At 47.4% G+C, this 25,004-nt stretch overlaps 1 protein-coding gene across 9 annotated transcripts in view; it reads right to left on the minus strand.

Moving 5' to 3' along the window:
- RyR (Ryanodine receptor) overlaps positions 1-21,393 on the minus strand; it is a 28,379-nt gene extending 6,986 nt beyond the window's left edge. For 3 of the 9 annotated variants that reach the window (XM_070278077.1, XM_070278075.1, XM_070278083.1), the window contains exons 1-22: positions 21,327-21,393; positions 19,172-19,337; positions 16,752-16,955; positions 16,414-16,425; positions 15,671-15,748; positions 15,217-15,605; positions 14,640-15,164; positions 14,458-14,582; positions 12,974-14,396; positions 12,313-12,916; positions 12,049-12,148; positions 10,351-10,555; positions 9,222-9,975; positions 8,004-9,163; positions 7,590-7,784; positions 7,397-7,512; positions 5,072-7,344; positions 4,532-5,011; positions 4,050-4,187; positions 3,608-3,894; positions 1,451-3,548; positions 616-728 (exon numbers count right to left, since the gene is read on the minus strand). In XM_070278077.1, coding sequence (XP_070134178.1) covers positions 616-728; positions 1,451-3,548; positions 3,608-3,894; positions 4,050-4,187; positions 4,532-5,011; positions 5,072-7,344; positions 7,397-7,512; positions 7,590-7,784; positions 8,004-9,163; positions 9,222-9,975; positions 10,351-10,555; positions 12,049-12,148; positions 12,313-12,916; positions 12,974-14,396; positions 14,458-14,582; positions 14,640-15,164; positions 15,217-15,605; positions 15,671-15,748; positions 16,414-16,425; positions 16,752-16,955; positions 19,172-19,225 — 11,333 coding nt within the window. In that variant the 5' untranslated portion in view covers positions 19,226-19,337; positions 21,327-21,393. Of the gene's footprint in view, positions 1-615; positions 729-1,450; positions 3,549-3,607; positions 3,895-4,049; positions 4,188-4,531; positions 5,012-5,071; positions 7,345-7,396; positions 7,513-7,589; positions 7,785-8,003; positions 9,164-9,221; positions 9,976-10,350; positions 10,556-11,676; positions 11,777-12,048; positions 12,149-12,312; positions 12,917-12,973; positions 14,397-14,457; positions 14,583-14,639; positions 15,165-15,216; positions 15,606-15,670; positions 15,749-16,413; positions 16,426-16,751; positions 16,956-19,171; positions 19,338-21,326 lie in introns of all 9 variants that reach the window. The other 6 variants (XM_070278078.1, XM_070278076.1, XM_070278081.1 and 3 more) reach the window with 5 other exon arrangements.
- Between the last annotated feature and the right edge of the window lie 3,611 nt (positions 21,394-25,004).

A 25,004-nucleotide genomic window follows, 5' to 3' on the forward strand; every position in this document is an offset into this window, starting at 1 on the left:
AGCATGCCATTTGGTTAATCAAGTTAGAGACCAACTCAAGAGAGAAATAATAACTGATGCTGACCGAACCACACTCGCAGGTGTAGGTGCAAGATGGCCGGCCAAGTTGGAAATTATAGAAACTTAGGAGTCTTAGGAGATGAACCAATCGATGCGACTACGAGTACGAGTACCACCTGCTCATGCGATAAAGATGCTTGGCGCGTAAGCTAGAAATGACTGCCTGGCGACGCGCCACCGAGATCTTTGAACTCCAGCGTTTGTTTCTGTTCTTGGCGCCGGCTGCCTAAAGGATCCGGATTTAGATTTCGGATACGGTTCGGTTTTACGGTTCGGAGTAGCAAGTGGCAAGCAAGCGCGTGCGGCAAGTCCATAAAAATATACAATAATACAAATGGCTTTAGAACGCGGCTCTCACATTAGTACAGCTATTAGTGGGGATTCGAATAAAAAAAAAAAATAGATAATAGATATATATTGTATTGATGCCATTGAAGATGATCAGAAGATGGGGATTAGGTACAGATTCAGATACAGATAAACGCATAGCTGAGTTAGTTTCGGTTAGTGGCCATAGATTCCATAGAAGCTACTCAATCGGTAATCGGTAATAACCTGGGTAGAGAATGTAGCGATGTCTGACGGAAGCATGCGATTACGGCACGCTTCCTTTGGATCGACACAACGCTCCTGTAGACATTTTTGCTCTGCTGTTGTGGATGGTCGATCTGTAAATGTTTCGTTCACGGGTTCACCGGTCAGCATATTGTTCACAACAACAAGTCAACGATTATTGTCGGATGTTGGATGAGAATCGGTAATTGCGAGTTTTGTGGTTTGTGGTTGGTTGTTCATGTTGTTGTTGATGTTGAATTGATGTTGTTGATGGTTCGAGAGGAAAAGAAAAATTGAGTGATTAAAAGATTAAAGATAAAAGTATCGATTCGAAAAGATCAATTTAGAGAATTCGTTACAGTAGAATGAGTTACGCGAACTTATGGCATCAGAGTTTTATTTTGTTATAGCCCTCGACTCGATTTTGTATCCTCTTTTTCGTATTAATGGAAGTTAGGTCGATATTTTAGACTATATTCATATGTTATTAGAAATTCAAAATATTTTAGATCTTCATATAAAAAACCCTTTCTGTAATGGTAAAAATTATCCCTAAAAGTAATCAAAACAAAAGGTTATAGCCTATATTTTAAAACAATTATAGTTTTGTCATAAATATCTCTTGAATTCGGACTTTGGTTATAGAGTCTTAATTTAGAATACCTTAAAATAGTCTTTAAATTATTCTCTTTTTTATCCTTAAAGTCTTTAAATTTTTAACCAAAAAACCAAGTCGAGGGAGTTCTAATATATTTCTTAAAAGAGACAACTGCGAGAGAGATAGAGAGATCGTATGGGTCACCATCCATTTGGATGGAATCTAACCGGCACTTACCATATGCAGACCAAACAAAACCTTGGCCATGGCCACTATACGGTCCACCGTCTCTGTGGTCTTATCCTTGCCCTTCTCATTGGCATTCACATTGGCCTTCTCCAGAGCCTGCTCATCCACCGGCTCCTCCGTCTTGCCCAGCTTCGAGTATAGATAATGCTGCCAGGACATCTCATCGGAGGGATCCAGTTTGTCTGGCAGGGTCAACTGGTTGCGGGCAAACTCGATCACATCGTACTCGGGCATCTTCTTCAGGTAGCGATCCTTGCAGTGCTGCACCAGCTCCTGCTCCCGACCAGCAAACAGATTCAGACCAACGGGCAGTAGACGCTTAAGGCAGGCCACCATCAGACTGGCCTGAACCTCCTTGTCCTTGTCGCGTTTCTTGTCTCGGTTCTTCTTCTTCTTCTTGACCTTGCCACCCACAGCGGGCACACCTTCGGAAATGGCCGATCTCCTCGTGGCAGTGGGCATGATGAGGGCCATGTTGTCGATCTCGTTGGCCGAGATGAAGTTCTGCTCCTCCTTGAGGAAGTACTGGCTCTTCGACCAGATGTTGAATATCTCCGCCACGTGGTTGTAGAGCTCCTCGGCCTCGGGGATGTTGTCCTTCAGCCAGTGGTTGCGCTGCAAGTCCACGTACTTGATCAGCAGCGGGTAGAAGGAGTAAATGTCCCGCACCAGCAGGTTCCAGTCCTCCTGCAACTGAGTCTCCACCTGCGAGGTGTCGTCCGTGGCGGACTTGATGAAGCCCCGCATGCTGTCCTCCTTGTGCAGCATGTTCTCCGTGCGCTTCTTCACACGCTCAGCCAGGGGCAGGAACGGATCCTTGAGCAGCTCCTCCGACGTGTTGATGATAATCTGCTGAGTGTAGGCAGCGATGCGAGTCATCCAGGGGGCGTTGTCGTTGCCGATGTTCTTCTTGATCATCTTCAGGACATTGCGCAGCAGGGGATTCATGTGGTCGGCAGTGACCATGGTCACGTGGTTGCCACTGGTAGGACTGACGTTGTCAGGTCCCTGGGACCACCAGAAGGGCAGATAGGCGCAGAGCAGTGGCAGAATAACATCGATGATATGTGGTGCATCGTTGTAGGTCTTGTCGGACTCCACGAACTGGTCCACCTCGGCGAGAATGGTCTCCAGATTGGGCATGCAGCTTTCCATCTTCACCATAATGTCCTGGGCCTCCAGCGAATGATCAGCAATTCTGTTAAGCAGCGAGTACTGGTTGTGCTTGTTGAGATGCGGTTCCAGGAAGGCCACTGGGAAGCAGGAACTATAGGCTCCCAGACACGATCCCAGGGCAGGACGATGCCTCTCTATCTCCGTCTTCAGATACTTGCGATCATGTGTCAGCGTGGCATCCGTACCCAGGTGGTAAAGTGCAGCAAGAATTTTGTACGAGGCCACCTGGATTTCATCCAAAAGCAAGTCGCTTCCGTAGTCACACGCTGCCAGGTGATCGAACATCGCCGTCAGGACCGGCAGCACCACCTGGTTGACATAGCCCAGGGACGTTGAGGTCTTCAGATGCGTTCCTCGCAAGTGGCTGTACTTGCCGTCCTGAAGATTGAGAATCGTGTTGCCCAGATCATCGGAGGTTTGGTTGAAGAACGTCAGCATCGATGTGCGGATGAACTCGGGGCAGTTCTTGGTCAGGGTGCGGGCATCGATGCCCTTCACAAGCACCTGCAGGCAGCGCACTGTGATGCGGACATCAGGTCCAAAGGCACTCAGCCGGTTGCGCAGCAAGGCGGCCAGCTTGCAGAAGATCGAGGCCACCATTTCCTTCTCTTTAAGGGAGGCAGCTCCAATGTTGTTGGTTGCCGTGGCAATTGCGATAAAGTAGTTCCTGTGCGTAGAGAAGTACTTCTCCATCAGGGGCAGCACCACCTTCGAGAAGAACTTAATGTCGCGAGTGGCTGTCTTGAAGGACGAGCGGCGACTGAAGGTGGTGGATGGCTTCAAAAGCTTCATGTTGATGGTGGCTCTGTCCAGGTACTGGATGAGCTTCTCCAGCAGCGAGTATGAGAAACGCAGCTCCACGGCAGCTTGGGTAGCTCCACCCTCTTCCACGGCACCACCCTTAGATGGTCTGTAAGTTATGAGATAAAAGTAATTCTATTCCTTCTAGAATTCATATGCTAGACTCACTTGTGCAGCTTGTAGCCCTGGTACTGCATGTACTTGAGGAACTCCTGCGAACGCTCGCGATCCTTCTTCTTCTCCTTGTCGGTCAGGAGATCGTAGGGCACCAGCTGTGGGTGGATAACTCCGCCACAGCCGTTCAGCTCCTCGTTCTTCTTCTTGGCCCAGATGTCGTGGGAGTTCTCTGCCAGGCGTTCGGCCATGTTCTGCATCTCCCTGCTGAGCGTGAGGTTGCTCATGTCCACCGGATGGGGATTGTAGTTGAACGGGCTGCCTTCATTCTGGAAATCGTGCTATCGGTTTTAAGGGGGACACACATGGAGGGGCGTGGGCATGGGTGCGGAAGAGCCAATTTTTGTTTCGAAAGAATGTCCAAAATTTTGAAAAGTTTGTTAGAAGGCCGCTTGAGAAAGAGGATTAGTGGAAAGGACTTTAGAATTTTACATACAATCTGAGGCTTTGACTGGCGACGCGTCGATCCACGATGGTTGAGTGGCACCTCCACTTCCGAGTGCTCCACAGTCCAACCAATGGCCAATAGACCCTTCAAGCATTCCCGTACTGGATCACGATAGCGCTCACGTTCCTAAGGACCAAAAGTTAGAAAAATAATTAATATTTTAATATTTTAAGTTTAAATATTTCATAAATAATAATATTAGCTGTTAGGAACTGTATGAAGTAAATAATATTAACGATTATTAAACAAATATTAAAAAGAAATCATGAGAATTAAAGTTGAAAGTTAAATAATTATTGCTTTCTGAAAGAAGATGATTATTTGTTAACAGATAATTAATAGCTCTGTTAGAAAATATGAGAAAATTATTAAATAAAATAATAATAGTTTAGTTAGTTACTGAAAAAGTTAGAGAAATCATAAAGACATGAAGAAAACACACATCATATCAGATAGAGAGTATCACGTACGTATTCGCTGAGCATGTTGTAGGGCTTGAGACGCGGATGCTTGCGATCATTGTCGGATCGGATCTCTCCATAGGTCCAGCCACCTTCCAGCCTCCTACTGGCCCAGGCGTCGTGGTAGTGCTCGCTGAACTTCTGGACCAGTGAGTTGAGGTCGTTGTCCAGGTGGACGTTGTTGGTGTCAATGGGATTCGGCATATACTGCGGCTGGTCGGGAGCGCCCATCTGGCGGCCATAGTAGTCCTCGTCCGTGTTCTTGGACAGACTGTAGTCGGGCGGCAGGGCGCAGCCGATGGCAATCAGGCAGGGCAGTGCTTTACCGAACAGTTCCGGGTCATAGTCCATATTGCTGAGCGAGTCAAAAATGTTCGAGAACAGCAGCATCGTCAGGCGCTTCTCCTCGTCCGATGAGGCTCCATACGAGCCCTGGCCTTGAGTTGAGCCATAGTACTTGGCGCAGCGATCGAAGTGCAGGGTGAGAAGCTATCCGAAAAGGGTAATAAAGGAAATCATTTGGAATTCGAAAGGAAGCAGATTACTCACCCGAAGAGCCACGGTGGTGTACTCGGAAAGCTTGGACACATCCACAGTCAACTTGCGCAGCAGCTTGAGCAGCATGGCAGGTTGCATTTGGGATGTGAGGGCCACCAGGAAATCGGAGACGGCCTCACGCTGTCCCTTGGTTAGCATACGGTTCTTGGATAGCCGATAGACCGTGTGCAGGGTGGCGTCCAAGAGACTGGCGTAGTTTTCGGCCTCGTTGTAGAACTTGGAGTGCTTGATCAGTAGTGGGAGGATAGAGTTGCCGATGTAGCGGTTCATGGCCAGGGCCATGTCACTCTCCGAGCCGTCGCTCTTGTCCAGGATGGTGGCGGTGCGCAGATCCGGGAGGAAGGCGTCCTCCAGCAGGCGGTAGAACAGATCCTGGGTCTCGATGCCGTACACGCGCTCCAAGAAGAGCACGATGCTCTGCTTGTTGTTGGGCAGCAGGCCTGATGGCATGTCTGATTTGGGTTTTTCTTCGCCCGGAGCTGTCTGCGATAGGGTGAACTTTAAGCTCAACACGCCCTGCAGATCCTCCAGTGGCACCAGAGATCTCAGAATAGCTCTAGCTCTCAGGGATTCGTTCTTGCCCTGCTCGATGACAGAGGCATCCGGGGCACAGCGACCCAATAGGTCAACCAGGGTGCAGTAGAAATTCAGGATGGCTGCGCCAGTGTCGATGTAGTCCTCGTCCTCGTCGCTCTCGGGCAACGGGTGCGTGAAGTTCAGTCCGGCAATGGTGCCCTCGGCCTCGTCCTGCATCTTGCAGCGGTCCGAGATGCGCTCCGACATGCGATTGGCCTCGACGATGGCGCGGAACAGACCTTCTCCTTCTCCTCTTAGAGCCGGTCCCAAGCATTCCGGACGACGGATAAGAAGTCGAATGACAAGGTTCGCATTCTCCTCGACGCTCTCGCCGTTGACCCAAACGCAATAGCGCAGGAAGTCCAGGTAGCGTTCACCCTCCACAGGATCCCACCCCAGATCAGGGTAGCCCTTCTCCACAAGCTCCGAGTTGCTCTGCAGGCCACATCTGGATAGATAGACGGCGATCTTCTCGAGGTAGTGCTCCCTCAGCGCCAGAGCCAATTCTGTGTTCTCCATCAGACTCGAGTATGCCACGTCGAGGGGAGTAGATCCACGCAGGCTGGGGCGAGCTAGCAGGATGTTGGCATTGTCCAGCAGAAAGTCGAAGTGATCGAACATGGCCTTCTGGTTTTGACGGCCCGTGCGGCAGAAGTAGCAGAGGAAGCGGCAACAGGCCACAACCATTTCGTGGGAGGTATCCTTCTCCTTCGAAGGAGCTCCCTCGGCGACCTCCGTTTGGGTGGGAGCATCGCTCTGAGCTTGCGCCCGCCGACCCAGGGTGTTCATCATCACAGCCATCACGTTCTCGTGGACGCGTAGGATGCGAATCAGGTCGGGATGCTGGAAGAAGGTAGCGTTGTTCACCAGCTTCCACAGGCGCTTGCGCATCAGCTCCTCCTCCTCCTGGCTCATCTGGACGGGCAACAGGGCACGGATCTGGCTAAGACCCACCCACATTTCGGCCACGTCATCCCGAGCACGATTGTTGATCACATAGGTCTTCTCCAGGGCACGTACCAGTTCGCCCACAGTGTCGTACTGCCGGAGCAGCAGGCTAAACATTTCGCGCACCAGCTTGGGGTTCTCGATCTGAGACTCTTCCGCCCAGCTGACGATCGTCTTGATCAGCACCTTGCGGAACACTTCCTCGGGTGTCTTCTTCTCCGGCTCCTCCACTTCCTTGGGCCCCTCCTCCAGCTCCTTGACGGTGTTGATGAAATTGTAGATTTTCGTTATCGGTCCGGTCTTAATTTCTTCGATCGCTGCGCCCTCAACGCCGTCCGGCTCCTGGAGGGCATTGAGCGACACCTTCTGCATCAGGCTGTCGTGGAAGTCGCCCAGGCGACCGCGCAACTCAAGGCCGCAGGTACAGTTGTCCTGGTCATCGGCTTCGAGGTTCTTGAAGCAGAGAATCTGGTTCATCTGCTCTCGCGGCGGACAGCGGAACTCCTTAGTCTTTTTGGCCGCAACAGCACTGGGCAGGTCGGATTGCTTGATCTCGATATAACGTCGCAACTGATCGGTCTGCAAATCGCCCACGAAGTCGTGCGAGAACGCAATAATGCTCTCCACGCGGTGGCGCAACTGGGTGTCGTATAGATGATGCAACAGGTAGCACATCTGTAGCTTGGCTCCCTCGGCCATCTTCATGGTGAGGAGTCCCTTTCGGTGTTCATCCTTGCCCTCTGATTAGGAAAATAATTAGTCGCTTGTTTATAAAATATTTTTAAATCTCACCTCTCTCGAAGGCTGCATCCCATGTTTCCGGGTCAATCATCACCAGCAACCTCTGTACATCTTCGTCGGTTAAAACGCCGACCAGGAGCAGGCGGTCTGTTAGCTTAATGAGTGGTCTACAAGGCAGATGGGATCGGGCTATCACTAAGACAGTTCTTTGGGGACCATCTAGGTGGCGGGGTTGGTTACTCACAAGAATAGATTTTCGTTGGTCCAACCAATGGGGTCCCGGTTGTGGACCTGGTTGATCTCCACAGCATCCTTCAGCGCCTCCATCACGAACTGCCTGACTACTTCTAGGGGGAACTTCGGGGAGTACAATTGGTCGATGTTGGGGATCGGTTCGCTGGAAACACTTGGTAGACTAGATGTTGCAATCACAGGGGGTCTGGACGGGTGTAGTTTCAGTTGTTGTGTCGGTGCGGTGCAGATGCAGGTGCAGGTTCAGATGGTGTGTTCGAGATGCAGGAACGGGAGATTCGAAACATAATGTGGGCGTGAACAAAAAAAAAAGAATAAGAATGCAACGAATGGCCCCACCCGCGCAGTGACCAAGGAATCTGTGCTCTGTGGGAGGGGCGCAAAAACCACCGATTGGCTAACTCACGTGATCTCCGTCATTCGCAGCTGCGGACGCACTGACTCCGTTACCAGAGAACGCAGCGAGTGCTGCATCTCGTCCTCGCTATAGAGCTCCTTCAGCTCTGGTCCCAGCGGTGTGATGTACTCGTTCTTGCAGACCTCCATTGTGGTGGCATGCGACTCCAGATGAAGGGCGATCAGCAGGTCGTAGAAGCCCTGGCGTAGAGGTCCACTCATGTACTCGGACCGGATGGCGTAGAGCAGCTGCTTCTGGTCCACGTGCTGGCACAGGGCGTGGGCTGCCCGGTAGTTGGACTGGTAGCAGAGGGCCGCGTACAGGGTGAGGGTGTGGGCGTGGAAGGACAACAGCTTGTCCATCTCAATCAGCTCCAGGATGTCGATACAGCGATCCTCCTCGGGTATGTGCAGGGCCAGCATGGAAACGGGGTCCTCGCACAACATGGACCAACCGCGGATGTCGGACAGCTTCAGAGCGTGCACCTGGAGCGCCGTGTTGGGGACACGGGCCCACTGGTGCGGCCGCAGGCACTGGACCTTGAGACGCGGTGGCGACTGGGGATTGATGTGCTTGTCGCTGGTGGGCAGCACCGCCGCCGACAGGGGCAGAGTGGTGGGTGTGCGGCCCAGTTCGATCTGCAGGATCTCCTTGCTGGTGGCTTCCACGAAAATGGCCGGGAAAAGCTTGGTGTCCGGCTCCATCATCCAGCGGTGGGACGTGTCCTTGCCCTCGCACGTGAAGCGGATAATGCCAGTGGCTGTGTCCACAAAGCAGCCCACAAACATGCCCTGAGAAGCACCCTTGCCGGAGGCGTCTTGGGTAACCTCGTTGAAGAGCTCGTCGGCTCTCACAACGTAGCAGCTCTGGCGGTCGATCCGCTCGATGGCCATCTCATAATCGTCCTCGATGTAAACGGAACCGCGACGCACCTTGTTCTTGTTGAACTCCCGGCTGTGCAGGTGGTACTGGGTGGTTACCCAGCCGACGTACACGTGGGTGGGATCCTGGCCGGGGAAGATGCGGACTCCGTAGAAGTACTCGTTGATCAGTTTCAGGCACTCGGCATCGAACATCTCCTCTCCGGAGGACTCCACTGGTGGTTGACCCAGAGTGGAGCCGCTCAGCTGTTTGGGTCCTTGAGGTACTGGACTGGGTGGGATGTCCGCCTGAAAGATAATGGATGTTGATACCATTTGTGATTTCATTTGAAAATAAAAAACCTACGTTATTCAACCTCAAGGTGGGAGCTCTAGTGGTCATCTGCTGGTTGACCACATTGCGCCCGTGGGCCACGGTGTTGCGGCGTTCCAAGGAAGTGTCCTGGGAACGGCCCATCTTTTCGCGGCTCTGGTCCCGCGACTTCTTCGAGAAGAACTTGAAGGGACTACGTCCGCGCTTTTTCTTGTCGTCCAACTCGTCGCCCAGACCGTTCATGTCGAGCACGGAGGAGGAGCGATGCATCTCGTCCAGGGCAGCGGACATGTCCGTCTCAAACGTGATGTTACGAGTGAGGGATCCCTTCCGCGGAGGCCTCGAAGGTCCTCGCATCATGTGATCCGCCTCGGCATCGGCGTGCTCGTCAAAATTGCGGGTTAAACCTTTGATGTCGTTCATGTTGAAGCCACCCTTGAGCATGTGATCCATGTGGGCGGCCTGGGTCTGGACCTGCATCTGGGCAGCAGCTTCTGCCTCTCGCATCAGACGGTACTGCCGGTTCTTAATCTCGTCCCAGCGCCGAGCCTTCTCCTGTTCGTTGATGAACTCGCTCATGCAGGTGACGGGCAGCGAGAGTCGCAGGAACTCCCAGTTGGCCTTCTCCATGGTCTCGAAGGTGTTGTGGGAGATTTTCAAATGCGGTGGGGTGTCTGCGCCACCGGGAATACGGGTCACATCAATGCGGCAGTCGGGCATTTCTTCGGTATTCTCGAAAATGGGTTGATCCTTGGTGTACCAGTGGGTCACTGGGCGGCGCATGTTCCTAAAGAGGGATAAGGATTTAAAAACAATAGTGTTTACTATTGTCACTAATAGCTAGGCTTTACTGTATTAGTAGCGACATCTATGGAGGAAATTAGTTAGTGTTGAAAAAAGGACTATAGGTTCAAAGCCTAACTAAAGATTGGGCAATAGGTGGCGCTCCTGAAACCCTTTTTCATAAAAGATGTCGCTAATCCTAGTATAATATAAGATTGTATAATATAATAGAATATAGTCAGCAATTCAGCAAATACTTTTATATTCTACAATTCTACTTTTATATTCTATTTCTTAGAATTTAAATTCAAAAAATATAAAATTAGAAAATTCCTAATATTTTTGAACTATCTTCTTCCAAAACAATTATTCTACTTACACGCAGAAAGGCTCATATCCCTCTTGCAAGCCACAGGTGGTGAAGAACTTGAGGGAGTCCACGTCCTGGCCGTAGATGAGGCGCGCCTTCTGGCCCACGCCCAAGGTGCAGGCGGGCACAAAGCCCACCCCCTCGGCGGTGACATCGGCGAAGGTTGTCTCGCCGCCCAGGGCGTCCATGAGGAGTTCTCCATTGAGTGAGAAGCCTGTACAACGATTGATTACCGTTAATGGAGTCTGGGAAGGATTGGGGGCGACTGGGCGGTTGCTAATTATGGATTATATTGAAACCAAGAACCAAGCAGCTTTTCAATGAATTCCGAACGGGCTTTGGGCTTTAGGGCTTTCCGACTTTCTGCTGTCGGTTTTCGGTCTGGGATCCGTATCCCACCGTATCTGATTAGTCTCGTTCGTCCGGAATCCATTAAGCAATTAAAATTCCTCTAGGAAATTCGTGCGTATTAATGGCAGTTGAGTTGGCCTTGCAGCTAGTTGCATATTATATACATACGAGTACGAATGTATATCTTGGCTAGTGTTTAATTGGTTGGGTTTCGATTAAGTTGGCAAAGCTAGGAATACGGTTTCAAGCAGGCTATTAGTAGTATGTAGTACTAGTGTTAGCTCTCATGCTAAATATTGTACAATTGGAATTGAAATTGTTATTGATTGTTATTATTAGTATTGGATAAGTACGTGTCGTTAGTAATTACAGGCAGTTATTTACGAGAGAGAGTAAAAAGCTTTTTGGATGAGCTGATGTGTCACCTGCTCCTCAGGCACCCTGCTGGCTGGGCACCCCTACATGGGCGCCACAATCCTGGTTAGGCGTTTTTTTGGGGGTTTTTCAAAGTAACAACATTGTTGGACGTTAGAGCTTGGGAATCGATTTGGATTGGATAATAATGTGGATCGAAAGTGACAAACTACTGAGAAGCTGACAATAATGAAGGCTAATGGTTGAAGCAAATTATTCTTTTTTTTTTTCTATGGGGTCTATAATGTCTGATCCATGATGGTCCTGTTCTTTTATTCAATTTGGATATTAGAAACATTATTCAATTGATTAAGTCCAATGGATGTTTATTTTCATAGAACAGGACCTTTTGAAATGACTGAAACTATGCTTTTTCTTTCAGGGATTCTATGTGGATGCTTGGCTACCGAATACACTGCACATCGCTGGGCCCTGCGGCTTGCGATCGGCTCTCCGGAGGCACTGGTTCACATTTAGTAGATATCAAAAGCACGGAGGTGGTGCATTCCTTATTGGGGGATGCTTTGGAGGATATTCACATTACAACAGGGAGCACGAGCAAGTTCTTACTAATTGTGTGATCGGCCAGATCTAGAAAGACGCCGACTATGTCACCGGGTCCGCACTGTTTACCGAAGGATTCACTGACGCCACCAGACACTTTCTCTTCCTAAAATGTTGAATTGCAAGTGACAGATTGAGATTAAGTGGTTCTGAACCTGAACCCGAATCGTACACCCTACACGGAGGTTATGTGATTATTTCTGGTGTGGCAGTGGCATTGGTTAATGATCAGATATGAAAAGTGTCGCTAAATTAACAAATCAAAAGAGAACGAAAGTCTTCGATTAAGTTGAAAAGTTGAGTTAAACAAAATGCGTTCGATCAAAAGTAAAGTAAATCAACGTTGATGTACGCTGCTAGGCGTCTAGGGGTCCTTACTGATCGTTTGCTCCTTGACATCGATGAAACAACCAATGACATCGCCAGCCTCATACCGCACTCCGAAGTGCTCAATGGATCCGGCGTGCATTTTGGTTACCTATAATCACGGGGTTGGTGGGTTTGCATTGAGTGAGTTGATCTTGCATTGCGGCTCTACCACAGTCTCTATTTGGAAGGAATCCCCTCTTTCTGAATCCAAAAACCCCCCAAAATAGCATTTCTCCCTGGTACTCCGATTGTACTCCCCCGAGGCATACTTACATTGTGTCCGTCGAAGGCCCAGCTGGTGTCCTCGCTGCCCAACATGGCGCCCGGATAGCAATCGGCTCGGGCCCAGCCCACTCGCATGGGTCCGGCGGTGAGGACCTCGAACTCAAAGTACCACTTGCCCGAGGTTACGGCGTAGTTCCTTTCCACTCTGTAGGTCCGGAAGGCGGCGAATTTGAGGCGCTGTGCCTCTGCCAGAAGGGCTTCGGTGCCCTCTCCAGTGGGAGGATCCAGGACATAACCGTAGACCAGTAGAGTGCGCACTGTCTCCGAGGCCGTGTCCCTGTTGGCCTTCTTGATGGCCTCGTCCACCTTTGCGTAGGGAACGAGATGCGGACTGCGGTGGTTGTCGCTATCCTCGTTCAGACCATAAGTCCAGCCCTGCTGAATCCTTTCACGGGCCCACAGGTTGTGCGTATTCTCCGCCAGCTGGTCCACCAGCTCTTCCAACTTGGGGGTGAGGGTAACAGCGCTGAGGTCCAAGGGAGCCGGCTTGTAGCCATTGCCCTGCATGAAGATCTCGTTGGGCAGGCGCACTGGGCGAATGCGGGCTGGCGGCTTGTCCATGGTGATGTAGTAGCCCAGGGAAATGATTGTCCTGCGGAAGGATACTCGTTATTCTAGAAAATATTCTTAAACTTTCCAAAAGACTTACTTAAGCGTCTGCACAGCCAATTGATTGTCATATCGCTTCTCGGCTGCCGGCAGCTTCTCAAACTGGGTGAGGCACGGATGGATGCGATGGTAGTCGTCGCGGTGCTCACCCCACGACCAACCAGCCTCGATCTTGTTCAGAGCCCACATCTCGTGGATGTTCTCCGCCAGCTTCTCTTTGATTTGGTCCACAGAGCTGGGCAGAGAAACGCCTGTCGTATCCACAGGCTTGGGCACAAAGGCAGTGTCGTCCTCGATGAGCCAGGGTCCGGCCAGGACATTTTTGCTGAGATTACCAAAGTAGAAACACGGATCCAGACTGAGGATCTGGTGGGGCATAAGGCACTGAACCAAAGCCGAGAATCCCATGGGTGGAGCAAACTTTAAGCGACCATGATCGCCGCCAAACAGGAATCGGCAACTCAGCTTCGAGGAGCAGCTCATTACGGGGAAGAACATACCGTCCAGATTGAAGTCCCGGAAGCTGCCGCGTACCTTGCCACCATTGAAGGTAAAGGTGATGATGGGCACTGAGAGATCAATGGCCACGCCAATGACATCGCCCTTGCGAATGAAGGGCTCCTCGGGCAAGGCATCCACCACGAGGGTCTTGCGGCCTCCAGTCCATAAGTAGGCGCCGTCAAATCCAAAGGAGTAGAGGTCATCTCCCACGCCGTTGCCGCCCCACTTCTTGCCTCCTCCCGGATACGGGACATAGCCTGAGGTGTTGGCCCAGCCGATGCGCAGGTGGGGCATCATGTGCGTTGTCTGCTCGATGTGGTCCATGGTCACTTCAAAGTACCACTTCTGGTACATGGACGAGCCGTCTACGCGGCCCACAAATATGTTTGGCCGGATACTGGCCACATGGTCCACTAGAAGGGTCTGCAGTAGCAGGTTCTTGCCGGGCAGCAAGAAGTCGCAGATGTTGTTTTGCGAGGAACGCACTGCCACTCCGTTACCCACGCACAGGGAACAGAGAACGTCCAGGACTTTCGGGTCGCGGCCGTGCTTTTCCAGCAGCGAGATGATCACTTTGATGTGCTCATCTCTCATCATGTTCAGAGCTTCCGGAGAGTCGATCAGCACGCAGTGGAGTACGTCCAGCATGCCGGAGCCCTCGCTGGAGGCCTGAGATCCCAGGCGTGAGAATAGCCAGTTCAGGCGATTGCTGTTGGCGAACTGGGCGCAATTGGTGTGGTTTCCCTTGATTATGGCAGCCAGTAGTTGGTACAGATAGGTGGAGATGAGGTCCCAGCTCTGGCCAGTCTCGTCGCCGGCCAAGAAGCTGGCCAGGAAACCCTGGGAAGTAATGATATTGATCTTGTCAATGGCCTCCAGGATGAGATTTAGCACGCCCTCCTCCTGGAACAGATCTTGGCGATTGCGCAGAGCTCGGAAGCGGTTCTGTTTCTCCTCGTGTTCTGTGGAGAAGATTTGGTTATAATCCTGGTAAGAATTATTTTAAAATCCATTTATTTTTACCCATATCGTCTTCGGGTTGCGAGAAGTAGTTGATCAAGTCCTCCAGGCACATGACCATTTCGTTGAGGTTGACCTTCTGGAAGAAAATGGAGTGTCGGCGATTGGACTGAAGAGTCTCCAAAGCCCTGAAAGAATATAATAGTTAGTAGATTTCCTTTAAAAGATCATAAACCAATACTTACGTAATAAATTGGGTAAAAAGACTGCTGCACTTGCGAATGACACGGGCCGTCTTCGATTCCTCTTCCTGGGAGCGCGAAAAGTCGAGGCAATCGTCCATCTTGCCCTCTTCGTGGAGGATGGCCTGCTTCTCCTCGACCTTGCCCACGCCCTTCTTCTTGGTCTCGTAGCTCTTGTAGCTGAGCCACAGGCTCGTCTCGCAGTGCTGGACGATGACGGTGGTGTCGCCGTACTTGATGATCGGCGAGCCGATCACTTCCAGGTCCTTGTCCTCGAGCACCTTCTTCTCGTCGTCCTTTTCCTGCCTCAGGCAGAAAGTCGTCGTGGCGATCGAAGCCTCCTCCTTCTTCACCAGAATCAGTTCGTTGCTTTCGTTGACGCCCAAATAGCGTCCAGTGGTTATGTGGCGAATTCGCATCGGATGGTACCAGTTGATGAAGCCACCCGTCCACTTGGTCCTGGCCAACTCCAGACGCCACAGGGAACGTGCCTGGGCCATGACCACGCCGCCCTCGTAAACTACAATACTGCCAAGAGGATTAGCATTTATAAATAAGATTTCATAGGATTTGTACTTACTTTTGACCAGCCTCACGGCCCCAGGTGCTGGGTATGGTCAGGCACTCGTCTCCGCCATGAAAGAAGCGCAGTACATCGCCACCAAAAACATAACCGACGTACTTCATTCGGGAAATTCCCGTTCCGTAGGGCTGAACCGACCAGTGGGTCACATGGAAGCTGGCATTCACAATCGACTGCTCGTTCTCCTTGGTGGTGTGCAGATACCGCTCCGTGGCCACAGATACCAGGATCAAATCATCACCGACGCGCACCTTCTCACCCTCGGAACGCTGCTTGCTCGCCGGATGCACTGTCCACCAGCAGGCCTCTCCCTGGCTGTGCTCCTGCAGACCCACATCAAAGGATAGCTTGTCATTCGACGACGAGGTGGACAGACAGGCCAAGTACTGGAATTTCAAATATTATGATTAATATTTCCCTATTTTTTGGTTTAAACTTTAAAGCGACTTACCATATCACTATTGTGATGACGGAGCAAAATGGCATTGCCGTAGAGCAATGTCCTGTGTCCGGATCCAGTTCCCTTGCCCTAAGAATTGTTGGTAAGCGATTAATTAGTGTTAGCACTGTCGCCAGTCTGGGGACAGCTTAGCTTGAAGGATTTTTGTAAAATACAATCTACTAACTACGGCATAACAGGGTTTATAATAAAGATACTACAGGGTTAGAATGCAAAAGTGTTTTGTGGTTGATATCGGTTAGATTTATAGAGTACATCCAAACAGAGAAAGTTTATACAAAATACAATACGAAGAATTGTTAAATAAATAGTTATAATTTTATATACAAGGTACTAGAGTAAATTATATCAAAATAAATATGAGAAAAGAACTTTAGAAGAACTTAATGACTCCTTTCTCTGTTTGGAAATGAAATAAGGACCAACCCATTGAGTCCCTTTCCAAGTGTACTCCTTAAACTAATTGTAGTTTTATTCACTGTCTAGTTAAAGAGCTTCAAGGCTTAATACGCAAATAGTGTCTCCTACTGGGAATATTACTTGCGAAGAGCTCTTAAACTTTTTGGCGGTTTCTTTTCCCGCCAAAAGTGCGACAAAGAAAGCAAATGCAGCCGAGCGAGAAGAACAAGAGCTACTTTACACGGACAGAGTGAGACAGATAGATAGATAGAGAGAGATAGATAGATAGAAGAAAAGCGCTATTAGATTTAAGAAGAATTTAACGGTATACTTACAACTTGACTATCCTGTTTTGTGGGTATTTAGACAAATTTTGAAAAAATAACGAAAAATTCAAAAGGTTACAAATGTGTAGAGAAGAGAAGAGATCGGGGGGTGGAAAAAGGGAAGGAGCAGAGTAAAGGACTGGCATGCAGAAACCGGGAAGACCTATTGAAACCGGGAGATTTGTAGCATCGAAATGTTTTTGGAATAGTAAGCAGTATGGATCACAACATATAGGAGGAAACGGACATAGAATGGATGCTCGGGATTCCCTTGATTCGAGGTGATTAAGACGAAACACGTCACATACATATATGCGTGCTGGCCAGATAGGAATGCCCATACTTACAGTCTCGGATCCCGCCGCTGTCACCAGCTCCTGCAAAGCTCGCACGGACAACGCCTGCTCGATGACGAAGACGCACTGCGACAGATCCGGCGGCACATTCTTGTCGGCAATGTTCTCCAGGAAACAGTGCCGGTTACCAAATCCTTCGGCGGCCAAGCAGACACGCTCTCCTGTCGCTGTGCAGGAGAGCGTGACCATGTCCTCCTGCAGGTTTCAATTAATACAAAATATGTTAATATATGATCAATATTTAGTTGGTAAGAGTATATCCATAATATATTTGAATTAATTCATAATTTATGTAGATTTGCGTGAAATATTCGTAGTAATGTATGGTCAATTATGATAATGAGAATGGTTGAATAGATATGTTTATATTATTTGTATGTTTTGGGATGTTAATTGTGGGTACTTCTACCTGGTACTAGCTGGTAAATAAACACTAAATTAAAGGTAAATTAAGATAGATTTTCTTGCCTAAGGTTCCGAAATTTTTAATATCGTTTAGGATACTAAATCCAGACTAGCGAATTATATAAAGAAAGGTTCAGAAGTTTGTAGAACATATTGCAATATCAGATCAGATAAGTTCAAACAGATTGATTTCTTAAAAGCTTGGCTTCTAAATAAAATAAAATATTGAAAGCATATATTTACGAAAACAAACGCTAAGCTCCTTACCCTAAACTTCCTTTTGGAATAACCATATTCCCTGAATAGCTAATAGTTTGAATCTTGAAACTCGCAGTTTCCTTAATCGAAAAGTCGGGAATGCCAATGAATGAATGAAGACTGAGGGCTACAATTAAGTCGTTAAGAGGCCCAAAGTTGTGCTGCAATTTTAATGAGACTTTGGCAACAATTCCGACCGGCAAGCCACCACAATACCAATTGGTATTTGGCAACACATTCGACAGCCCCTTCCAAGGTCTATGATACCGGCCCGTACCCCGTGTAAGCTCCAAGTCCATTGGCGTCTGCATCCCTTTTGGGTCTAGAGATTCAAGCAGGGCAATGCACACGCAAATTGAGGGAATTGTTACAAGGCACTAAATGTGCAAATGAATGGTGGCTAATGGGAGGAAAGTGTGGTGGTTTGGATGGGTGGGGTGGATGGATGGCAATCTAAGCCCACTGGCACGCCCACTTTCACTGGGCAGTGAGATGTGATTTTGGGACGGTGATGTTGTGTGTAGTCGAAGTTAAATGAACGGTAATGGATTTCGAATCGAGCAATTTGCATAATTTAAATGCGAATGAAGTGCCGAGTCCTGACGCAGCAGGATCATTGTCTCTCTCTATGTCCCCGTCTATTTAAAATTTAAACCTGACCACATCCCGGGGACTGGCCCTAAAAACTGCACTGTCCGATGCCTCAATTTGCATTTGACTTCATTTCGATAAATGTTTTGTGCAAACTTGCACTTTTCGGGTCACTCGTTTGTGAACTGTAAACTTGGCCACAGTCTGGACAAGCGAGTTGGAGGTGGAGCTGGTGGTGGAGACGGACCGCAGCCGGAGAGTTTTCAGCAAATAAGCGTAATTTGACGTCTTTTGAAGGCAAGGACAACACTCCCAAGGGGGATTCCGAGGAAAGGTTTGCCACTCTGGTGGGACTTCGATATTTATTGAATTTCTGTTGCGGTGAATGGGCCAATGGGCCAATGGGCCTGCGGGCGGAAACAGTGATACGAAGGATACAAAGATACACGGATGCTGCCGCTGTGCTGTGAGAATGCCGGTGCGGGTTCGGGTGCGATGGGCAAACTCAACTTTTGCCCTTAAACGTATTTATTTATTGCGGCAAGGTGTCGTGCTGCTGACCTCGCTGACCCTCAAAACAGAGGGAGTGACAGAGAGGTTGGGCTCGGTGCTTTGAGCCAGTGTGGGCGTGAGGAAAAGGAAGCAACACTATTTACTTATACCCCATAATGGCTGTCATTTGGCGCACCAGCTGTGGGCATTGATATATAGCGGCATTTGTCAGCTGACGATGTGTTCATCGAGTCCTTTACCCGCCCGCTTATTCCCTGTTCAGGTCCTCTGAATCTTCTCCAGCCTTTACCCAGCTGGCTATGTAAAGTGGAATCAGACGAAAAGCTAAAGCCCCTGGTGGCTGTGATTGAATTTGTGACTCGAGTTTGTATTTATTGTGTGCCATAAACCAAAGTTAGGGGCGCCTATAAATATGCATTACATATACAGTGGGCCAGGCAGGCAGGCCGGCGGACAGACGGGCAGGACATCTTTTATGGATTGCCGGATATTTTATGACACCAATTGTGAAAAATCCCCCATGGATTTTATTGAGTGGACGTAATTGATTTTAGATGATCTGACTGGCTGAATGGATATATGGATGTGAATTATATATATATTTTTTTTTGGTCCTACTTGGAGTAGCATATCGTGTTACTTACCGTTCTCAGGAATGAAACATCATCCTGCTCGGAGCCTCCCTCCGCCTCAGCCATTTCGTTTGGTTAACGCAACGACCGCAGCGCCTCCAAAATTTTCAATTCACCCGCGTGATTGGTTTTTAAATTGTTTTGGGATTCCCCTTGATATCTCGAGTCGGTTTATTTCCTTTAAAAAAAAAAAATTACAAAGAATTTCGAAATTTGTTTACGTTTACTTGACGTAATGTTTACACTTGTCGCGAAACTGTAAAGAATCTTCGGCGAGGGTTCGGTCATGGGCTGCCAGAAATCAAGTGGCACTAACTTTTGTTTATAATATGCTAACACACACACACACGCACGCTCGTACATTCAAACATGGCCAACGGAGAGTGAGAGCTCTCTCTCTTCCGGTTGTCTGTTTCGTCCATTTTGTGTTTTGCTCGCCGAACAGCTGATTCACTCGGTACTGCGGGCTTTTTTCGCCATTTGCTTTGGTCGCCGCATTTTTGCGTCACTTGCCAAATTCGCCTGGCACTGTCTCGCTTTTTTGTTTTTTTTTTTAACATGTGTAATTATGTTGGAATGTCTGTCGCTTGTAAATATGTTACTTTGTGGCGAAAAGCCAACAACTGAGCAATTTTCAAATTTATTTGGGTCTCCGCTCTCAATAAATTGAGAACTGAGAGAATCTAAGGACATTCTTCTTGTACGAGTGAAATATTAAAGAAATTAAAATATAAATTAAATATTTTCAAAACTATTTGGCTTCTGAGAAACTTATTTTGGTTTTTTGATTTATTGTTTATTAATATTTATTTATAATTCATTAATTAGGGTTTGAAAATAATCAACTTATTTTGTTATTTAAAAATTTATAGAATTAATATTTAAACTTTGGTTTAAAATTGATTCATATAGACATATCTTTAGTTCCATTTCTCATAATATCATAGACATTATCCTTGTTTCTATTTGTCTAATAAAATACTTTTAAAGTAATTAATCAACCCACAATTATAAGCAAATAAAACAGACTAATTGCTTGAAAAATCGCCAGATTTCTTGGCCAAGTTAATAAACTATTTTGTTTGGCATTCAGCTAATCAAATACATATATCCCTAATTTTCCTTTTTTTTAGCTTGTTTTTTTGGGGCTTCTAATATGTTTTTGGACAAGTGCCAGTGTTACTTTGTCGCCGGGGGTAGTTCGATAATCCCACACACTTTCTTTCGCGGATTTAGTAGCAGTATTTATATTTAGTATGTATATTTGCACACTTATTCACTTTGCGAGTGCGTCTGATGGCAACATGTTGCCACTTTTACTCTGTATGGACGGACACTTCGCCGCACTAGGAATTCCCAGAGAGAAATTCTAATTAATTGCCCGTTGGTGCGTGGGATTGACTTGATTTTATGATTTCATGCGTTTATCCTTGGGCAAGGACTTTTCTGATTTCACTGATTTCACCGGCGGCAGGCAGTCTGTCTGCGAGACTCTTGGCTAGGAGGCCAGGAGTCCCCGTTGTGTGCCATCGGTAATCCAAGGGTCCGATGGCACGCAATGCCGCATAAACCAAACCACTGCCGCCATTTTGCACCACCCACCTCACACACACAAACACTCTGGGATTTACATATCCACTCGGAACCCGGCACACCACACGGGGGATTGTTCATTAAAGAACAGAGGTGTTTTTTTTTGTATTTCGAAAAAGAATTTCGGGTTTTTTTTGTTGGATTTGAAAATCTAACAATCGCTCTGGCTTTTCAGCAGTGTCGTGTGTTTATTTTTGGTCTCCACCGCTGCACGAAGACGACCCGAAGACGGGGAGCCGACAACGAGGCGCACACATGTCCAAAAATATCACACGCAAAGGCCTGGGCAGCGCACAAAACTAGAGCACTTTCAGAAATTTTCATCAAATTTTCATATTTTACTTATTCGAATCGTCGGAATTATAATTGCAAATCTTATGCAATCCGCGACACAACTTGATTTTGCCGCCCTGGAGCCAAACTCCGACACGTGTTTGAGGAGGGCGCGTGAAAAAGTCGAGCACTGGATGGTTTTTCCACGTTTTCCACCAGTTTCCCTGGCCCGAACACACATATAGATTCTATACTCGATGCTGTGGGCCCAGTACGGCCAGCAGAACCACGGCGAACTTACTTTTCGTGTCGATATTACTCTCTAGACTGACGACGGGGCCCCGACGACGGCGACTACGAGTGCAGAATGATGGGGCGGCGAACAGCGAGCGCTGCGGCACGCAATACGCAGCAGCCCCCAGCCTCAGTCTCAGTCTCGGCCAGGAACAGTGGTTCCAAGAGTCTGAATATTTGGGGTTTCTTTTAAATATGGGGAATGGTTTTGGGGAATTATGGGGTTTAAAAAAATATGTTTATCTTTAATCGTTGGGGGATAGAATTATACTATTTTGCTTCGAATTTTAATAAATTTTACAAGGTTTATATTATTTAAAAATGTATACAGGGTTTTCCCCATCATTCTTTGAGGTCTGGGAAAAGTAGGATTACAATTATGGAAAATATTAAAGAATTGGAATTTTTAAACAAAAACCCAGTTATTTATGGTTAAAAATCTTAAAGATTTTCAAACTGTTGAACTTCAAAGAGCATCGTATTATAGTAATAGTAGTATTATTTGTAGTACAAGTTTGTCTAAAATACATACTTATCATTTTTTTTAACACTATTACTAATAACACAATAACACTTACTGAATAATATGTTTTCTAGTTATTACTAATTATTTTTTTTATTAACATACTGAAACCGAAAGTTACTGCTTTATAAATAATTGTAGCTAAAGATGGTCTCAGGTTTTTAGTTTTCTAGCGAAAAATTTGTATATGAACTAAATCTCTATGTCATTCAATTACAAATAAAGATTTTACAATTTATTAAAAGAATTTTAAACTTTAAAATTACTTCCCTTATCGGAGGGCACTGTGCGGCGATTGTGGCCCGAAGCGATTTTCTCGCCGGCTTTTCGTGTTCGCCGAAATTTTTCGCCTCGCCGCTTGTTGCTTGCCTCCTTCTGACCCCCCCATTCCCTCCCACTTGACACCCTTTGGGGTCGGTTCTCGCTCTGATTGTTTCTCTTTCGCTTTGGGGCTGGCTATTTAAATCAGCTGTTTGGCAAATCGGACCAAGAAAATGCCGAAAATACGGGGCATGCGGCAACAGCACACATGGCGGCCAAAACACAAATAAAAACATTCCGTGTGCGATTCTTAAAAGGTTTTCGGTTATATTTTTGCGAATGTTTATTTTGTCATTCTGACATTTTGTCACTCTGACTGTTTGGCAAGAGGCCGGGACGGATGCTCATTATGATGCTGTAATAGCCACGTTAAAAATAAATCATATGTGGTCAGAGACACACGGTCGTGTATGAGTTTGTGTCTAAAAATATATATTTTTCTTTCATTCAACTTGAACTTGTCGGATTTTGTTTTTAATGAATGAACGAAATCATATTTTCTGCAGCCGCAGTCGCATTTTCCTTTGGCTTTTCTTCTTGCCAACTGAGTCAGCGTCATTGGCTTGGATGCGATGGGATGCGTTCAGGCGGAACAACTTGAGATATTTTCTATTTACTAGTTGGGTCCTGAGTGGTGATGGGCTGATTGGGGATGCGCTTGCTATAGCCAAAGGGAGGAAGGCCAAGGGATGTTCTACCCCAACCGTACAACGCTGCGTATGCGTAATTTGAATTATTGTGCATTTCATTGCAATTCCTTTCGAGCGGTTGGCCTGCGCAATAAATATGCATGGTAAGGCAATATACTGATAAAAATATTAATATTTATATAATATATTTTTTATGTTTTTAGTTGACTTTTTGATAATAATTGTATTGTAAGAAATATAAGCTGTTTTAGCTAACATTTCTTAGAGTATATATTTTATTTATTTAATTTTTTTTGAGTGTCATTTGGCAACAAATTAGCCAAGCTTGAGGCTGCACTCTGAGGCTGCAGGGCAGCGATAAACTTTCCGCCTTCAAATGAATTTTGCGCATAACAATACTTGGGTATAAGCCTTGGCAAAGAATTAAGGGTCCTTTTAATCATTTGGCTTGAAATGAAAAAGGATATGTTGTTGATACGCGAGCGTGTGTGCGGGTGTGGGTGTGTGGGGGTAACAGGGCCTAAACGGGAGAGCTAATGGTGGCAAGATCAAGAAAATTGTGCAGGCAAGCGAAAAAGAAGAAGTACGTAAACTTATAATCGGGTCTTTGTCTATCTGTTTGTGTTTTGGGTCGGTTGGCCACAATTCATTACCGGGAGTTTGTGGTTCCCCGTCGGGTAGAAATTGCCGGGATGGTTGCGGTGGTTCCGGGACCAGGACCGAGACCGGGGCCCGGTTTGTTTATGCGTGCGGCTTCTTTGATTGTCAGCCAGCAATTTCGCCAAAGGCATAATTGCTATCTATGCCCGTTATTGCGGTTCCGACAGCTGTCGCCCCTGCCGCTTGCTCCCTCGCTGCCCCCACATCTATTCCTCTTATGGGTTTTAATGATGGAATTTTCCACAGATTCCCCACTAACTCTCACAGTGCCCCGCCTATACATTCCCAGTTCCATTACCATTTTTAGATCCACTCCATTCAGATCCACTTGACGAGGCTCATGTTGCACACGGGCTCGGTCAAGTTTCGTCCTGATAATTTGCAAATCCTTGCGTCAATGGCCATGACAATGATTATGCCAACGAGAAACTTTTCGGTCGTCATTGTTTCCTTAGTGACTTCGGACCAAAGGCACAGCCCATCCCTGTCCGTTTTATCCAGGACTTGAGTCCGCCTAAGCGCCGTCTTTTTTTTTCGTTGGCTTTTTTTCCTTTTGCCCCAAAAGTTTACCAAACAAAACTTTTCCATTTACTCGGCCAGATGAACTGTGCGAGTACTTGTGACGTGCATTTCCACGCTGACGCCATTGAGGTTTGTTCCTTTTGACGGTTCCCACTTACTGGCCCCCCGAACCTGGAAGACCAAAAAGTGTCCTTGTCCGGAGGGTGGGCGCTGGGCAGCTCAGACGCCGGCTTTGTCACCTGCATTACAATGAAAAAACGCCGAAGAAAAGTTGGCGCTGCACAGCTGAAATGCGAATACCCTTTGGTGAACTTTTCCCTAAAAGATTATTAGATTACTTCGAATGGTGTGAGATTTTTGCCATAGACATTAGCCAACTTGTATAAGAGTTTAAAATTAAAGTTTTTTTTCGTTTGAATTTAAAAGTATTTGAAGTAAAATAATGGTAATATCTTACTCTATTTTTGAAGCAATCACCCTATAAGAAATTATCAAGTATTCCGCACACTGACAGTTGCCAAGTTGGTTCCGTGCGAGAAAGTTTCGTGTCCGGCAAGTTTTAGCCGTACTTACTTGCCAATCCAGCTATTAATTGAAGGCCCATCACGACCAGGCTTCACTTGTTTGCCGTTTGTTGAATCAATTTGCGGCAACAACTGATGAAGCCCAAGTGGATGTCGAAGCTAAAGCCAAGGCTGGGGCAGGTGGCTGTCGGCCGTGGCAGGGGGCGTGGAATGGAAATAAATCAATCAATTGCAGCAAAGGAATGCTTTTGGCCACGCCCAGTTCTGGGCGATGTGGAAGGCAGAGGGCGGTGATGAGAAGTATTTTTATTTGCCCTTTATTCCGGCTGCTCTCTTTGTTGTTTGGGTTGTGTTGGTTTTTTTTTTCTGGCTTTTTGTTTTTTTTTTTTTGGCGGAACTAATTAACTTCCATTTAAATGAAAAACGAGCTGCGATTTGTGCCCATCGAATGAGCGTCATAAAGTCAGTCAGGAGAGAATAATGGG

Source organism: Drosophila bipectinata, chromosome 2R, assembly GCF_030179905.1.
Source record: "Drosophila bipectinata strain 14024-0381.07 chromosome 2R, DbipHiC1v2, whole genome shotgun sequence".
NCBI lineage: Eukaryota > Metazoa > Arthropoda > Insecta > Diptera > Drosophilidae > Drosophila > Drosophila bipectinata.